A 19908-nucleotide genomic window follows, 5' to 3' on the forward strand; every position below is an offset into this window, starting at 1 on the left:
CCGTAAACATACATACACTATGTGATCAAAAGTATCCGGACACCCCCAAAAACATACATTTTTCATATGAGGTGCATTGTGCTGCCACCTACTGCCAGATACTCCATATCAGCGACCTGTGTAGTCATTAGACACAGTGAGAGAGCAGAATGGGGACTTCGAACGTGGTCAGTGATTGGGTGTCATTTGTGTCACACTCTGTATGCGAGATTTCCACACTCCTAAACATCCACTGTTTCCAATGTGATATTGAAGTGGAAACGTGAAGGGACACAAAAGCATACAGGCCGTTTCGTCTGTTGAGTGACAGATACCGCTGACAGTTGAAGAGGTGGACTCGCATTCGGTAGGACGACGATTCAATCCCGCGTCCGGCCATCTTGATTTAGGTTTTCCGTGATTTCCCTAAATCGCTCCAGGCAAATTACGGGAGGGTTCCTTTGAAAGAGCACGGCCGACTTCCTTCCCCGTCCTTCCCTAATCCGATGAGACCGATGACCTCGCTGTCTGGTCTCCTCCCTCAAACAATCCAATCTAATCCAGTTGAAAAGGGTCGTAATGTGTAATAGGCAGACATCTATCCAGACCAGCACACAGGAATTCCAAACTGCATCAGGATTCACTGAAAGTATTATGTCAGTTTGGCGGGAGGTGAGAAAACTTGGAGTTCATGGTCGAGAGGTTGCTCATAAGCCACACACCACGCCAGTAAGTGCCAAACGTTGCCTCGCTTTGTGTAAGGTACGTAAACATTGGACGGTTGAACAGTGGAAAAACGTTGTGTGGAGTGAAGAATCACGGTGGACAATGTGACGATCGGATAGCAGGGTGTGAGTATGGCGAATACCTGGTGAACGTCATCTGCTAGCGTATATAGTGCCAACAGTTAAATTTTGAGGCGGTGGTGTTAGGGTGTGGTCTTGCTTTTCATGGAGAGGGCTTGCAGCCCTCGTTGTTTTCCATGGCACTATTACAGCACAGGCCTACTGTTGAAGAGCTTCCCACTGTTGAAGAGCAATTCGGAGATGGCGATTGCATCTTTCAACAAGATTGAGCACCTGTTCATAATGAACGGCCTGTGGCAGAGTGGTTACACGAAAATAACATCCCTGTAATGGACTGGCCTGCTGAGAGTCCTGGCCTGAATCCTGTAGCACACCTTTGGGATGTTTTGGACTTCCAACTTCGTGCCGGTCCTCACCGACCGACATGGATACCTCTGCTCAGTGCAGCACTCCGTGATGAATGGGCTGCCATTCCCCAATAAACCTTTCAACACCTGATCGAACGCATGCCTACGAGAGTGGAAGCTGTCATCAAGCCTAAGGGTGGGCTAACACCATACTCAATTCCAGCATTACCGATAGAGTGCGCCACGCACTTTTAAGTCGTTTTCAGATAGGTGTCATGATACTTTTAATCACATAGTGTACTTCAGTGTCGTGACTTACTGCCGCATTTTTCTCAGCTTAAAATAATTGAACTACCTGAACAAAAAACTTTTTGTCCTGACCATATAGTGCAACATATCTTCTAAGTACAGGTGTGGGATATCAATGAAAGGTCAAAGGAAAGTGGAACACATTGATGAACTCATCTAACAAAATGCCAGTTTTTCACATTCAACATCCGCCTTCAAGAAGTCCATAATCAAATGTCATACTAATTACATTTTCAAGCGAGGATGTTGGTTTGTCAATGTCTTAACTTACCTTTTTTGAAGCATGTTGTAACATATGACTGTATTTCGGTGCAGGAAGTTGATTGTATAGCAGAGAGGGAAATCTTAATCCTACAAAATCAACCGTACTTATCACACAGAGCTTATATTACCTAAAAAAATTCTCATCAAGTTATTGTCAACATTATGTTGTCTTCAAGGTCCTTTTGGTCTTTCCTCTCGATGTTTTGTTTCCTCACGTCACCAAAGTTCTTCGCTTCGATCTTGAATAGGTGATCATTCAAATGTCTCTAGGTAAGAGGCGCAGTTTGGCATGTGAACGGTTACTACCACTGTTTCTCCGATGAGCGATTTACGATCTAAGCACATTTTTCTGAGAGTTTTAGGTCACGCATTTCCCCTGTAAGTTATCAGCGCCTCAGACGGCTATGTTTCGTGAGCTTCAGTCCACTTTCCAAAACTGTTTAATACTTGGTGACAAACCCGACAGCATGGGTATCCATTTTGCCAATTTTCTATTAGGAACCAAATGGTTTGTACGCTGGGCGCATCTGCATCGCGTGTCTACAACGCGATGTTGTTAAACGTCTCTATGGCAACGCCTCTTGACAGTTCTATAGACGGCTATTGTTTCCGCCTACAGCCATTTGTGCTTCGCTCTTGGAAGCTGCTACAAGCGTTGCCGGGTGTTATTAATGTACCAGAATTTCACATTTGCAGAAGCTTATCACCCACTTACATGAACCTGTGATCTTGCAATGTTAATCACTTAAGTATGTTCTTAAGCTGGCTCGACTGTATGCATTAAAACTTCATGTATGATAAGGCATTTATTCACGCATATCAGTGCATATGACGTCATATCTCTGGAACTATCTCTACTGTAGTGATATATTTGTGTGGGTACATTCAGCGGCATACGTGGATACCGTTTGCGAATATGTTACGAATAGAGTTAGTAGCAAAGAAGTAATAAATTTAAATGTCATACACGATGCAGCCGTTTTTTGCGCATCTGAGTGACTATTACGTGATTTCTTCTGAACTATGGTAAGTAGGTGACTCTTATCCCGACAGCGAGGGTTGCCTGACACTAAGGTGTGTGTGTACCAAGTTTGATTGAAATCGGTCCAGTAGTTTAGGAGGAGATTCGTAAGACTCACACACACACACACAAACACACACATTTTTGTAATATTTATGGATTTATCCGTTTTCGCCAGTCATTTTCAGAAACAAGTATCATGAGTTTCAGTTGCTTATTTGTTGCCCCCACTCAAATGGTTCAAATGGCTCTGAGCACTATGGGACTTAACATCTATGGTCATCAGTCCCCTAGAACTTAGAACTACTTAAACCTAACTAACCTAGGGACATCACACAACACCCAGTCATCACGAGGCAGAGAAAATCCCTGACCCCGCCGGGAATCGAACCCGGGAACCCGGGCGTGGGTGTTGCCCCCACTAATCGAACACTTTTGTTAAAGTATTGCCTCCCACTACGACTTCCAGAAGCTTCTTTCCGAGCGTTGCTGGGAAACACCTACTGCCCTGCGAAAATCACAAAAAAATAAGCCTGCATTGTAAGCGTTAATCACACACACTTAGAAAGATTGTGGGATGAGCCGATCATTATGGCTCTGAGCACTATTGGACTAAACATCTATGGTCATCAGTCCCCTAGAACTTAGAACTACTTAAACCTAACTAACCTGAGGACATCACACAACACCCAGTAATCACGAGGCAGAGAAAATCCCTAACCCTGCCGGGAATGGAACCCGGGAACCCGGGCATGTGAAGCGAGAACGCTACCGCACGACCACGAGCTGCGGACCCGATCATTATCTCGAGACCGAACTAAGGCCTCGTTCCCTGACTACCACAGGTGGCGGCCACAACAGCGAATAGGACGCGTGCACAGTTGCAGCCAGGAAATTGTGTGTTCTTCATGACTTGCATTGTTCATGCTTTTTTATCATAAACATTTGGCTCAATACCCTTCTCACGAAACACGACATCGACACGTACTTCCATTTGTGTAATGAAAGTGCAAGTAGCTTTTTCTGTGAGTAACAATTGAGTCCTCTGCCTCCACTCGTGAAAAGAACAATGCAACTTGTGTACAGAGTTTAGTCTCTTAATATACCTCGAAATGTAATTTCAAGCTTCGGCTTTCCGCGCGTTTTCAGTTTAAGGCAAAACGAATTTCAACGTGGGAAATTGTCCGTCGATTTGGAATACACGATAGCGACGTCATTAAACCATCTAACAATTAACTCTCTCATGAGGAACGAAACTTTGAACCGATGTCGTAGGGGTTGCCAGCGGTCAACGACACCAGCCGATGACCGCTGTGTACCAATTACGACTAGTACGCACTTCAAGGAGAATTTAACAGAGCTCCGTCGACCAAGGAAGTTCGCAGCCTTTTCACGCAGTCAGTTGCACCTCTAGGCATAGACTACGAACCACAGTGTACAACATCCATCACAATGGTGCGCAAAAAAGCTGAACGACGAAACATAGATCAAGGGCTGAATAAAAAAATTAAATAAGCGTATGACATTGCTTTCCGGGAGGATAAATCTGAGGAAATTCGGCGGCCAAGTGCGGGTAGTCTTATTTCAGTCGACGGCACATTGGGCGACTCGCCTGACGGTGATGAGGATGAAATGATGATCAGGACAACACAACACCCAGTCAACGAGCCTAGAAAATCTCCAACACGGCCAGGAATCGAATGCGGGCCCTTTGCATGGGAGGCAAGCACGTTAACATCTCTCTTAAAAAAAAAAAATCATTTTGTTCGTTATCGTTCGTTCTATCTGTTCGAGGCAGACGTCCCATGGCGCTTTTTTTTTTTTATTACAGAGGACAGATAACCCTCTGACCGTACACGCTGAGCTACCGTGCCGGCTTACCAGCTAGCTAGGTAGGCGGACAATGACAGAATAATTATGATATGTAGGGACCTCAAAATCTAAGTTACACTTGTCATCCCCTGCTAAGTCCATTGCACAAAAAGAGTTGTTCCGTTTTACCTGCAGGATAAATATGGATAACAGTTGTCTCACAGTGGTACGCGTTAAAAGGGGAGGCAGATTGAAGTTTCTGTACACGCGGCATTACGATTCTCGTGGGTGAAACGTCCAAATCGAATACTTATTCACGTTAATATTCTTGCGGTATATGGATTTCCCCGTCCAGCGGTGGCGAAATCATGCTAACACTTTGGCCAAGGCCGCTCAGATGTTCGGTGATGCTGATAGAGAAGAACAGATGCACCATAAGATTTTCACCTTTCCAGCAAGCTACAAGTACGGGGTGAAAGAGATCTTATAAAGATGAGGACCTTCACAGTGCGGTTGTAGAATGGATCCGTGACCAACGAGCAAATTTCTACCACAGTAGGACTGAACGATTGATAGAATGTTCGGACCATTGCTTACAGGGATTGGGTGACTTTGTTGAAAAAGGACTGTTATGTATCTGTCTCGCTTTGAAGTACGTTATTCCACCTCATACAATAAACAGTAACTCACATTCTGAAGCCCCGCGTTGAACAATACAACATACACTACTGGCCATTAAAATTGCTACACCACGAAGATGACGTGCTACATACGCGAAATTTAACCGACAGGAAAAAGATGCTGTGATATGCAAATGATTAGCTTTTCAGAGCATTCACACGAGGTTGGCGCCAGTGGCGACACCTACAACGTGCTGACATGAGGAGAGTCTCCGACCGATTTCTCATACACAAACAGCAGTTGACCGGCGTAGCCTGGTGAAACGTTGTTGTGATGCCTCGTGGAAGGAGGAGAAATGCGTACCATTACGTTTCCAACTTTGAGAAAGGTCGGGTTGTAGCCTATCGCAATTGCGGTTTATCGTATCGCAACATTACTGCTCACGTTGGTCGAGCTCCATTGACTGTTAGCAGAATATGGAATTGGTGGGTTCAGGAGGGTAATAACGGAACGCCGTGCTGGATACCAACGGCCTCGTATCTCTAGCAATCGAGATGACAGGCATCTTATCTGCATGGCTGTAAAGGACCGTGCAGACACGTCTCCATCCCTGAGTCAACAGATAGGGACGCTTTCAAGACAACAACCATCTACACGAACAGTTCGACGACGTTTGCATCAGCTTGGACTATCAGCTCGGAGACCATGGCTGTGGTTACCCTTGGCGCTGCATCACAGACAGGAACGCCAGCGATGGTGTACTCAACGACGAACCTGGGTGCACAAATGGCAAAACGTCAATTTTTCGGATGAATCCAGGTTCTGTTTACAGCATCATGATGGTCGCATCCGTGTTTGGCGTCAAGCCGGTGAACGCACATTGAACGCGTGTATTCGTCATCGCCATACTGGCGTATCACCCGGCGTGATGGTATGGGGTGCCATTGGTTACACATCTCGGTCACCTCTTGTTCGCATTGACGGTAGTTTGAACAGTGGACGTTACATTTCAGATGTATTACGACCCGTGGCTCTACCCTTCATTCGATCCCTGCGAAACCCTACATTTCAACAGGATAATGTACGACCGCATGTTGTAGGTCCTGTACGGGCCTTTCTGGATACAGAAAATGCTCGACTGCTGCCTTGTGCAGCACATTCTGCAGATCTCTCACCAACTGAAAACGTCTGGTCAATGGTGGCCGAGCAACTGGCTCGTCCCAGTACACCAGTCACTACTCTTGATGAACTGTGGTATGTGTTGAAGCTGCATGGGCAGCTGTACATGTACACGCCATCCAAGCTCTGTTTCATTCAATGCCCAGGCGTATCAAGGCCGTTATTACGGCCAGAGGCAGTTGTTCTGGGTACTGATTTCCCAGGGTCTATGCACCCAAAGTACGTGAAGATGTAATCACATGTCAGTTCTAGTATAATATATTTGTCCAATGAATACCCGTTTATCATCTGCATTTCTTCTTGGTGTAGCAATTTTACTGGCCAGTAGTGTATATTTTAAGAGGCTTAACTGTGCACTAGATTAGGAGAAGGTGTGAGCCATTATCATTGTAAATCAACCTGCATCCGCTTGGAAGATTTTGAGAAACCACAGTAGATCTAAATCAAGAGCAGTAATCTCTTTGACAGGCCGCACGGAGTGCTCAGGTTTGTAATGATTTCGATGTATTTACCTTTTAATATATTGCATGTCGCCGTGGGATATTAACGTTCCGGAACAGCAGTCGACATTTAAATCTAGACAGTAGTTTCAGCCGAGGAGTCAATAAGAGTCTATATGCGTGTTTCAGCCGACGGTGTGCGGAGCACACCTAGTAGAACTGTTCACTTGGATAACATTTAATATGAGAGGTTATCGCTACTAAACTTAGGAGAAGATGTTGTTTGAAGAAACTGAATACATACAGCGGAGCCCTCCCTCCTCCAGACTATTATTAGCAATGAAACAAAAAAAAGGAATATTCTTATTCCACAGGTGCCTGGCACAATTATGACTTGAAATCCATCTGGTATACGCCCGATCTGAACCTGGACCCTGACTCTGACGAGCAGAGGGTGCGCAACACGGTCGTCAAGCTGTGGACCAACTTCGCCAAGTACCTGTGAGTATTTGCTGACATACTGCACAACTTTTCGACACTTTAGAGTAAGAGCGTCATAAATTTATGACTTAACAGCTTTGAACTATGAGCTACATACGGCACTATGTCCACCTGATTCAATTAAATCTTTCGTCAGTGTCCGGCAGAACATGGTCATAATATTAAGCCGGAAAACTTCCTAATCAGCCTCTTCCTTTCCTTGTGTCTTTGCCCCACTTCGGCCCAGGGACAGCATGGTTATTTAGGCACGGTTAATTTATTCGGGCCGGTACCTAGGGTAGGGGGAGGGAGGTGGGTAACCGTGGTATCTGCCCCGGGCGGCAATTTCAGCGAGCGCCTAACTCATGTCCTTGATGAAAAAAAATCTTGTTTCGTAAAACTCCTAGCATCCGGCGCACGTTGGCCTATCGATTATTCATATAATATTGCAACGCATCCCTGTTGGTTTTCCAACATTTTTGTACACATTCTAAGTTGATTTCTTAACAAATTAAAAGTTGATTTTTGAATGCGTGCAAAGTTTACGTGATGTTTCTGCCAGGGGAAACGCCGTCGCACCTAGAAATAAGTTTCCCGCGGAGAAAACGAGACGGGGTACTCGATCTCAGCCGAATAAACCCGAATAGGAAAATGGAAATCGCTGTTTGTTTATGTAGTTGATTGGTTGTGCGAATGATCAGTGTTGTTATAATTGCTAGCGATATCGATACATTCGCATTCCAGAGTGGAAATAAAAGACTAACAGGAGTAACAGGTAATAAAGATTACATGTTTACCTTCTCTATGCATCCAATGAAATTTTGACAGAAAGTTTTTGCTGGATCGGTGCTCTACTAAGGGCCAGCTGTACAGCCCCCGGTAATCAGTCGTTTTGGTTCCGTTCTCAGAATAGCGAGGAAAACGTATTGTATGAACACATAAAAACGCATAACCAGAGAATAAACGCGAGATAACTACACTGGTGATCCTGGCAAGGTTAGTGAAATTAACCAGAGAATAAGTTTTGACAATGGCAGGAGTAGTTACAGAATTAGTGATGACAAGATTGTTTGTAAGAACGAGGGAAGATGCCGGGAAAGCGTTGCTTATTCCTGGCAGCCGGTTCTTTTTTCATGACACTAGTATATTCTTTTAGAGTATCTTATGTTAAAGTTGGGCGAATAGTGAATGAAACTTGTCAAGGGATTTGGGATAATATTCCCGCGTTGCACACACTTTCCCGAACTACGATGATGTCAAGACAACAGTAAAGGATTTTAGAGAATAATGACGGTTTCCGAATTGAATTCGATGCATAGAAGACAAGTATGTGAGAGGAAAGAACCCGCGACATACAGATAGTACGTTTAGGAATTGTAAGCAGTGTTTTCCAATTTTACAAGTTGTTGCTGGTCCACTCTGTGCGTTCTTGCTAGGTGTCTTCAGTCCGAAGACTGGTTTAGCGCATCTCTACTAGCTATCCTGTACAAGCCTCTTCATCTCCGAAAAACTACTACAACTTACATCCTTCTGAGCGTGCTTGCTGTATGCATCTCTTAGCCTTCCCCTACAATTTTTTCAACCCGCACCCCCACACTCATATCTAATTCTAGGACTAAATTAGTGGTCCCTTGATGTCTCAGAATGTGTACTGTCACCCAACCCCCACTTCTAATGAGGTTATACCACGAATTTCTTTTCTTCACAATTCTCAATTCTATTCAGAACCTCCTCATTAGTTACGTGATATCTAATCTTCATCCTTCTTCTCTAGCAATGCATTTCAAAAGCTTCTATTCCCCATCTTGTCTGAGCTATTTATCGTCCTTGTTTCACATTCATTCACGGCTACACTCCATACCCTACATTGAGAGAAACACTTCCTAAAACTTACACATGGTTCAAATGGCTCTGAGCACTATAGGACTTAACATCTGAGGTCATCAGTCCCGTAGAAATTAGAACTACTTAAACCTAAATAACCTAAGGAAATCACAGACATCAATACCCTAGGTAGGATTCAAACCTGTGACCGTAGTGTTCGCGCGGTTCCGAACTGAACCGGCTAGAAACGCTCGGGCATAGCGGCCGGCCCTAAAAATCACATCTATATTCGATATTACCAAATTCCTCTTCCTCATAAATGCTTTTCTTCCCATTGTCAGTCTACATTTTATAATCTTTGTACATTGGCCATCATCAATTATTATACTGCCCAAATAACAAAATTCGTATACTAGTTTAAGTGTCTCGTTTCTGCCTCTAGTTCCTGCAACATCACATTATTTAATTCGACTAGATTCCATTATCCTTGTATTGCTTTTGTTGATGTTCATTTCATATCGTCGTTTCAAGACCTTGTCCATTCTGTTCACCTGCTCTTCCAAGTCTGTTGCTGCTCCTCAGAAATATACATTGCTATTGACAAACCTCAAAGTTATTGTTTCTTCTCCTTGAACTTTAGTTTCTCGGATAGATTTTAATTTTGTTTCTTTTACAGCTTGCTCAATGAATAACAACCCTGTCTCACTCCTTCTTCAACCACTGCCTCCCTTTCATGCCCCCCCTAATTTTGCAAATGCAGTCTAGTTTCTGCACAAGTTGTAAACAGCCTTTACCTCCCTGTATTTTACCTCCGCTAACTTCATAATTTCAAAGAGAGTATCCAGCCAACAAACTACAAGCTTCCAACTATACACGTTGGGGCATGTGATAAGGAGAGGCAGATATTGTAGACAAAATAAAAAATTTACATGTTGTTACAGAGTCAACAAGGCTGGATATTAAAAGTATATCTTGTAGCGTTTGACGTCAAAGGGCGAAAATAAGTTACGAAACGTTGTGTCGCTGGCTGATAAAGATGGTGCCGTAGTCTGGCATTCTATACCCGGCCCCCCATTGTCAAGCAACAAAAGCGAAAGTCAAAAAACCCTGCGCTGGCTTTGAAGTCGCCTACGTTTAGCACTACTGTCATAAGAGCATAGAACTAATATCGCTCCACAAAAGCCATGTGTCTTCAAATTCATTTGCAGTGCAACTTTTCGACTCACAGTTTAAATCCCCATATTCCTTAGCAAAGCACGAATCTGACATTTAAACGATCTTATTAGTCTTACTTAGACCAAAAAATTCTAATCTACTAAGCTGTAACTCAAAAACTCTGTCTTCAAGTTTCCCTAATGCAGCTGATGAAACGCAATGTCGCTGCTGTTTCGTGTCCTACATCTTCAGTATTTCCTTTTTAGCAAAAGCTAACCATTTCGAATTTGCGTATGGCCATTCAACACAATATATAGTTAACTGCGCTGAACTGCAGATCGTGCCGCGCGGGATTAGCCGAGCGGTCTTGGGCGCTGCAGTCATGGACTGTGCGGCTGGTCCCGGCGGAGGTTCGAGTCCTCCCTCGGGCATGGATGTGTGTGTGTGTGTCTTTAGGATAATTTAGGTTAAGTAGTGTGTAAGCTTAGGGATTGATGACCTTAGCAGTTAAGACCCATGAGATTTTACACACATTTGAACATTATTTGGCAGATCGTATTAGTTGAACAGCAAGACACTGTTAAGCACAAATTTGTCATTTCTCACAGCAGTCAGAGAGAAGGGAGAAATAGGAAGCACGACAACAATGCTTTCCAAGTTTCCACAGCTGATCCCTAATAATTCTTGTGAATGTCCCGGTACTCTGTGCAAATGTCTATAAACATGTTGTTAACAAGAATCTCCTTGCATATCCTCAGTTAAGAAATCAAGAGTAACATTTACCAAAGTTAAACGACAGATTAAATAAATTTCTACGAAATATGCTGCAAGGTGAAGCATATAGTTTATGCGGAGTAGCAGTATTATAGAAATGTAATGTATACTAACTTACACGTTTTAGATTTTCTTACCATAGCAAAAACCGGAAAGTAAAAACGTATTTAGCAGGAAATGTCTACATTCTGTACACGTCATTTGCTGCTTGCAGGAATCCCACCCCTGAGGACGATCCTGTAATTGAGGGCGGCTGGCCTACCTACAACCTGGAAACCAAGTACTTCCTCAACATTGACGTCAACTCTACCGTCCAGCAAAACAGGAACGCGGAACGGATGGATTTCGTGCACTCAGTGATTCCTCCGTACTACTGAAACTGTCTGTGATACAAACACTTTCGACTACTTCTCGTATCATTTAAATATTTAATGTAAAACAATAGAGTAATGAAAGACTGGAAACTTTTTATTGTACGAATGCTGTTTCAATAAAATGTTAAAAAATAACAATAGTGTAGCGTGGACATAAGTTTATACCTATTTAATTATCGACAACTCGTCACTCACTGGGCGACCTCTGGTGATTTGAAAATACATATCTGAGTCTTTTTGTGTATTTTAAGAGGCAGATTTAAATACTAAATATGAACAACTTTTTAATTGAATGCTAATGAGTACTATATTCTTTTCTATCTTTTGCTTAAGCGATATAAATACAAATAAAAGAAAGAAATTTTTTTTGTGGAAATCCTATCACGTCCCATAAATGCTGTTGTATTCAGTCAGAAGACTGAACTCTTCGCGCTAGCCGCAACCAGAACCCCATACGTCCTTTTAACCTCATTATCTTTGACGACTATCGGTCTTACTCTACAAATTTTACTCCTCACTCTTTCAAACTGAACTGAACTGATGATACCTTAGTGCTGCAAAAGGTGTCATATCAATCGATCCCATGTTTTAGTCAAGCTGTACTTTAATTTCGATTCACTACCCTCTCATAAGTAACAACACTAACCCAACCTTCAGCATTCTTCAGTAGCACCTGATTTCAAACCTTGTTGTTCTCTTGTCTGTATTTTTTTTTAATCTTTTCCCTTCCTTACAAGGCTACACTCGTCAAACACTTTCAATAAAGACAGCTTAATTTATGTTACATGTTAGCCAAATAGCGGAACTCATGTATTAACCGTAATGCCCTAGTTTTTAGTGTAATTCCCTTAGCATCATGTTCCAAGATGCTACTCCAGGCGGGTCTAAAATGAATGTGCGCAACGGAAAATAATAAACGCTAAATGATGATTTGGTCATGTCTGACAACCCCCTGAAGCAGATCTTAGGATCTCTTAATTCTATAAATTACATTCTAAACATAAATGAATGATGAAGGCAACTAATCCTACTAAATGATAAACGTTGTTCCCGCTTATATATTTATTGTAGTTTAAAAAAAACCTTTACATTACAAAGTTTACATTTCCTAAGTAAAATTGCTGATCAATTGCCCAACTCTGCCCCATATAATGACTGCGCGGTCGAATATCAATAACGCGAAATGACTGAAATCATCTATGTACCAAATACTAGAAGACACTACTTTCAAAGATGATCTACAGTGGTGTGCAACCTCAGTGTAAATAAACTAACGTGATCACAGCTGTTTAGCTTTTATAGACCTACTAAGCCGAAGCAATTTGCGATATCACCGTATGTACCGCGTCCGGTGCATCGAAGTGATAGTTCTCGTTCTCGTCTGCGACCATGGAAGAACTCCAGCTACAAATAAACTCTTTCAAATACTAGGACGGCAGAAAGCGGTCCTCTGACTAATATACTGTAATACTGTCTTCATCACTTCTACAGACGAGGAACGCGAACTCCAGACCACAATGACGGAGTTCAGATGTTTCAACGTAATTGTAGGCAGAGGAAGTGCTCTCAGTTACTGAACGCTGCGCACTCAACGACGACAACTTCCAACCCGGAGGTGAAGTCCAGAATTGTATAGGTTCGCAACAGTACAGTTCCTAACTATTCTAACTATAAACTATACTGAGAGCAAAGACAGCAAGTCCGTCTGTACCAACAAAAGCTGATCTCGAGCGACCGTCACACATGGGCGCTCACAACGGAAGACCTCGTCTCTCCACCGCTGGCTTCCCAGCAAGGCTCGGCTCCCCACCATCGTAATTCCGAAAACAAATCATATTCCCCAAACCACGGAATATTCTCCCTCTCTACAGATTCTTCTGAGCGCCGACCATCCATATTTTAGTCTCTTGTCGTCCTGCGCGGAAAGTTTGCGAGGAAAAACCTATACTCGTACAATGATACCCTTCTCAGTGAAAATCCTTATAAGTAACCCAGCCTGCATGGTTTCCGAGGTGCCGCTTCTTCGTTCCTCTCACCTGCGTCCAAGATTTGCAAAGTTCGGAAGTATTATCGGGTTTTCCTTCAGGCCCTATTGCAATAGCGTCCAGCCGTCACCCTATTATGGTCCAGAGCTCAGGTGCCACGACGTCTGTCTAGATACTTCCTGTGTTTAAGCAGGACCAACACCTGTGTAGGCCTTCCACCCAGAGTTTGAGTCCTCCTGCACTTTCATCTGCACTTGCGTTGCTACCTCTACTAGTATAGGCAATCATTCATTGCGCCATTTTTATAATAAAGACACTCCGTCACTTTTCATGCAAGCAATAAGCGTTAACAGTTACTTACAAGGCGTATATGACAATGTCAGTCTCCTTTATATATTCATATATACGTTGTACAACCTATCAAATCGTATCTAATTGTGGTTGTAGTTCACACAAAGTATGTGGATGAGTGCTTGTAAAGTGCGAAATTATGGCCACCTTACAAAGTAATTTAATTCAGCTACGCTCCATTATACTTGTTTCACTTTTGATGACGTTCGTCTTAGATCCTATTTTCTAGATATTATTCATTCTGTTCATCTAATCATTCAAGGCCTTTCCTGTCTCTGACAGCAATGCAGTGCCCTTAGTCATATCTTAAAGTTTTCATTTATTACCAGTGAACTTTAGTTCCCTTTCGAAATTTTTCTGGTAGCTCAGTGGACAGACTGGCAGGCTTCGTTCCACTTACGTCTTAACTAGAGCTTGTTTTCATGTCCTTCGAACCTTGCAACGGCAGTTTGGTACCTATTCCAGCCCGTAGATAATGTTTCGCTCCCTACACTCTATCCTTGCTAACTTCAGAATATCAGTGTATTTTGGTCAACAAACTTTCTCTGAATACATCGGTGCTGTAAATGTGGGATTTACTTTTTTTCAATATATCTTCTAAAATAATTTTCTAGCAGTCAATTTGTTGACTAATTTGTGTTAGTATTTGGTGACAATAAATATTAAATTAATGGTTCGGTAATAGTCACACCTTTCAGTGTAAGTTGTGTTCCGAATAGGAATTCTTCTTCAAGTCTGATTGTATCTCGTCTTTCTTGTATTTATTGTGAGCTGTTTGTAATAACATGATCAAATTTCGTTATCTGAAGGATCTCGTTAATTCTTAGGAGTCACAGGCCCAAGTTGTTTGTTTTGGCTTACGTTTATCAGCGCTAGGATAAATCCTTCTCGCAGTGCCACTTCCTCCTACTTCGACTTCCGTTTCTATAACACTGTCTTCATTTCTGATTTCCTTGTAAAGACCATCCAAACGTTCCTTTCACCTTTAAGCTTTACTCAGTACAAGCTTCTCATCTGAGCTCTCACTATCCATAGAAGAACGTCATTTTTCTCCGAAGGTCCTTTCCATTTTTCTTTGGATTATGTCTGTCTTTCCTGTAGTCATGCACGATTCTACAGCACTGCATTTCTCCTTACCCATTCCTGCTTTGCCATTTTGTATTTCCTGTCAGTTTCATTTTGTAGACATATGTGTGCCTTTCGCTTGTCTTACTTTTGTATTTAAGTATTCTCTCCTTTTCTTTTTAAAATTCTTAACTTCCAGCGTTATCCACTGAGCTTTGTCTTTTCGCTTGCTCTGATGCATTCATTAATTCGTCTGTCAATGACAAACATCATTTTCTATTGTATTCATTTCCCATGTAAGAAACATAGCTGCCTAATGGTCCGTTTAATACTCTCGCCTGCTACTGATACTTTCAAATCATTCAGGTTCCATTTCATAATTTCCTACATCTTTCTGATTTTTTCAGTTTTAATCTGCAGTTTATAACCAACATGCTGGGCACTAGTAGTGTTAAGGTATGAAGAAGGAAGAGACCTTTACTCTGTATTGATTTAAATATTTCTGATTATGGAGTTCTCCTGAATTACATCACGAGATAATAAAATTATTATGGTGATTAGAACGTTTTGTCAATTAGTGCCAATATTTTCGCAGATCTCCTTAGAGACTTTTTGTTGTGCTGCTGTGTAAATATATAGCACACATACGAAATCTAAATGTAGGAGATACACGTTTCTCTCTATACAATTAGTCAGCGGAATATTAGAAATATGACCGTTAAGGTGTTTTTTTCTACAAGCTCATTGAACACCAAGAAACACACACATATAAAATTATTGAGCACAAAAGAAATCAATTTCACTGCTACCTGACGAATCCAGAGAATTAAATAAGAGCACATCTGCCGTTATTAATCCTGTAAAAATGAAAGAACCCGCCTGCATAAGATCATGAACAAGTTACTGAGTCCCACAAAGGCTCATGCATCTACTCATGAATGTAGCACTTTACGGAAACGGGACCTGATTTCTCGATAGTCTTTCATGCTCATTTTAACCTGCTCTGACTATTCGACTCATCTGCATTTACAGATACTGCAACATTCGTACAGCCACTGCAAGCCGAAATAAAGAGCAGTGGCATGCATGTATGTATGTAGAGTGAGATACGATGAACACTTCAGCTGCGTCCTCCAGTAACACAGGCCGTAAAGGCTATAGATAAATCCAGTTTTTGACTGTACTGAGCAAAGAAAAAGTAATGCTTACAGACCTTTAAAAGGTTATAAAGGAGGTAAGCTATTAGGGTGAATAATAGATGAGGTTGCCGAGGAGAAGAGATTCAGCCAACTCCGTAAACTTTATGTGTTATCAGTGTATTCAATAGTTGATCCACAACTTTTAAGCAAACTGGTATCAGAAAATGATTACTGAGAGCAACTGTTAACGGTACAGCCATATGTGACCCTCAAACTTCTTAACCCACATGCAAACATGGGGACCCATGGGGTTCCATCAACTCACAAACTAGCAAAGCCATCAAGATTTCTCACAGACTGATTTACTATTCTGAAACAAACCTACAATTGCTTAGACAGAGCAACTAATCTAAAGTTGCGACACTTGAGCTGGGGCAACTTTGTGATCAGGAGGCCAAGCACAGAGGTTCAGTGCACGTGCGGAGGCGTCAGTGATGCAGTGGTATCGGTAATAACATAGATTTATCGTGCAAAGTGTACAGGAATATAGACGTTCTCAGAGCTACAGTCGGCAATCGGGCATAAGGGTCCACGCCATGGAGGAGTGCAGATGCCTCGTCAGTGAATTGTGACATCACAGCTGCACGTCAGTTCTTGCAACGGTTTTGTGGCGAGGAAGGCCCTGCCTGACCAGATATTCACACTGATCTTGTACAAATCGCACCTCAGCGCTCTCGAAGACAGCCCATTGTGCACTCAGTTAAAGATTGTCGACTGTTGTCCAGGATGTCGGTTGTCCTGAAGACTACGTTCTGGTCATCCAACCCTGCAGCAAATGCTAACGAGTAGGCCAGGAGTCAAGGAGGCTGTGTGGACATGCCTCTCCTGGTCTTTATGTAGATAGCAGCTTCCAAATCATTCACGTCGACACAGTTGCGGAGGGTCGGTCGCTCATCAGCCGTTTAAACTAAACGCAAGTAATCCTAACAGATCATCAGAAATTAATAAGATCAGATTTCTGCGAACGGCTGCTTCCTATTCTGCTCGACAGGATTCCAATACCATATCTATCACACAGGGGCTGTGGGTGCATGAGCACATTTTGTCTTCATTTACTGGGCCCTTCAGGACTCTTTCCATAGTTTTGGGCCGCCGAGTTCGTTTCTGTGAACATCTGATTTTGTAGTGGTGGTCAGGTGGTGAAGTTGCTTTGGATTGGCTCACCGTGCCTTCTTAAGTAGCACAGCAATACTTGCGTTTCTGTCTGCCCCGTTCTGAGACCTGTCGTCTAGGCTGTAAGCCTTGTTGACATACCAAATGGAAGACAAGCCCAGCGCTAAGCTACTCCCGTGTTTCAAAAATAGTGTCCCAAATTTTCTATTTCACTCTTCTTCAACTAATCTCACAGATATATTTACATAATAATTTACATGATTTCCTCTCAGAGAGGTCACTGTTCGTAGTGATAGACGTTAAATCATCGAACACAACAGAAGTTCAAATATGGTTCAAATGGCTCTGAGCACTATGGGACTCAACTGCTGTGGTCATAAGTCCCCTAGAACTTAGAACTACTTAAACCTAACTAACCTAAGGACAGCACACAACACCCAGCCATCACGAGGCAGAGAAAATCCCTGACCCCGCCGGGAATCGAACCCGGGAACCCGGGCGTGGGAAACGAGTACGCTACCGCACGACCACGAGATGCGGGCACAACAGAGGTGATACCTGGCGTTCCGCAAGGTAGTGCCATAGGCACTCTGCTGTTCCTGGTTTATATAAATGATGTAGGTGACAATCGGAGTAGCCCCCTTAGATTGTTTGCAGATGACAATGAAATTTACCGTCTAGTAAAATCATCAGACGATCAATTCCAATTACGAAATGATCTAGAGAGAATTTCTATATCGTGCGAAAAGTGGCAATTGACACTAAACAAAGAAAAGTGTGAAGTCATCCACATGCTTACTAATAGATATCCGATACATTTTGGGTATACAATGAATCGCACAAATCTAAGGGCTGTCAATTCGAATAAATACCTAGTAATTACAATTACGAGCAACTTAAATTGGAAAGACGAGATAGATAAAATTGTGGGGATGGTGAAACAAAGACTGCGCTTTGTTGGCAGAACACTTAAAAGATGCGACAAGCCCACTAAAGAGACAGCCTACATTACATTTGTCCGTCCTCTGCTGGAATACTGCTGCGTGGTGTGGGACCCTTATCAGGTGGGATTGACGGAGGACATCGAAAGAGTTCAAGGAAGGGCAGCTCGTTTCGTGTTATCGCGCAATAGGGGTGAGAGTGTCACTGATATGATACGCAGGTTTGGGTGGCAGTCATTGAAACAAAAGTGGTTTTCTTTGCGTCGAGATCTATTTACGAAATTTCAATTACCAACTTTCTCTCCCGAATGCGAAAATATTTTGTTGACACCCACGTATGTATGGAGAAATGATCATCATAGTAAAATAAGGGAAATCAGAGCTCTAACGGAAAGATTTAGATGTTCCTTTTCCCCAAGCGCCATTCGAGAGTGGAATGGTAGAGAAGTAGTATGAAAATTGTTTGATGACCCCTCTGCCAGCCACTAAAGTGTGAATTACAGAGGAACCATGGTGGTGGTGGTGGTTAGTGTTTAACGTCTCGTCGACAACGAGGTCATTAGAGACGGAGCGCAAGTTCGGGTTAGGGAAGGATTGGGAAGGAAATCGGCCGTGTCCTTTCAAAGGAACCATCCCGGCATTTGCCTGAAACGATTTAGGGAAATCACGGAAAACCTAAATCAGGATGGCCGGAGACGGGATTGAACCGTCGTCCTCCCGAATGCGAGTCCAGTGTGCTAACCACTGCGCCACCTCGCTCGGTGCAGAGGAACCATGTAGATGTAGACTGTACAAGGTGCAAAGATCGCAAACTCTGTTGTTTCTGGGAGCTGACTCAACATGGATTGTTTGTTACTTCTGTATCATTATCCTTAAGTTTCTTTCACAAGTTACATTGATTTTTCAGTTTTCTGAATATCCGTTTTGGCGTTTATGTTAGTTAACCATATCTGATGTTTCGGTGGGTCTGAAGGATGAAGCCTCTTCGTCCGAGAGAGAAGTAAAGTACACGAATTGCTATCAGAAACACGGCAAGACTAGTAATTGTAATGCTCATAGTTACCGTGTTTCGGTATCGATTCTCGTGGTAATTCTGAATATCTTGCGAATTTCCTCTATGGAGAAATTGTGTTGTTCAGATATTACCAGTGTGTGTAAAGAATGTATGAGATCAGGATTGAAAGTGCTGTTAAGGTAAGTTAAATTTTGCGTTGGCAGTACTTAAGGCTCCTTCCCTGACCTTTACAATGCAGAGGGAGTGAAATGGAGTACATCCGTACCCGTGAGCGTAGCTGGGAGACGTAAGTTCTTCCCGGTTATCTCACAAGTCGTGCAGTTCACCAAACCACTAATGTCACCTAACTGCAACTTTATCATGCCCTGAAATTTTCCATTCTCATAGCAATTCATAATCACAGTTTCTAGTGCAAAAACTGAGTTCATTCAGTGTGCTCCTAACTCTTGAATATGAGGCTTTGGTGCTAATATTTCTTTCCGACATTCCGTTGCCACTGTTTTACCCAGAAACAGTGCATATTGTGCACCAGTCTGGATAAAAAGTTATCAATGTCATCATCTAATTTTAAAATTGAAATCCTTTCATCTTTAATTTAAATAGTATTCGTGAACCTCTCTTCTATTTCAGTCATTGCTTCTTCGAAGTATAGATTGAACAGCAGTGGTAACAGACCACATCCCTGTATTACACCTTTTTTAATTCGAGCACTTCGCTCTTGGTCTTCCACTCTCATTGTTCTCTCTTGGTTCCTGTACATGTTGTATATTACCCATCTTCGCCTGCACCACTGTTTTTCTCAGGATTTCGAACATCTTGCACTATTTTACACAGTGGAAAGCTTTCTACAGGTC

The 19908-nt window shown here is 42.6% G+C and overlaps 1 protein-coding gene across 1 annotated transcript in view; it reads left to right on the forward strand.

The window, feature by feature from the left end:
- LOC126195021 (juvenile hormone esterase-like) overlaps nt 1-11529 on the forward strand; it is a 51273-nt gene extending 39744 nt beyond the window's left edge. Inside the window, exons 10-11 of the mRNA XM_049933456.1 lie at nt 7153-7279; nt 11226-11529. Coding sequence (XP_049789413.1) covers nt 7153-7279; nt 11226-11388 — 290 coding nt within the window. The 3' untranslated portion in view covers nt 11389-11529. The remainder of the gene's footprint in view (nt 1-7152; nt 7280-11225) is intronic.
- The last annotated feature ends 8379 nt before the right edge of the window (nt 11530-19908 follow it).

The sequence above is a fragment of the Schistocerca nitens genome, chromosome 7, assembly GCF_023898315.1.
Source record: "Schistocerca nitens isolate TAMUIC-IGC-003100 chromosome 7, iqSchNite1.1, whole genome shotgun sequence".
Classification (NCBI taxonomy): Eukaryota; Metazoa; Arthropoda; class Insecta; order Orthoptera; family Acrididae; genus Schistocerca; species Schistocerca nitens.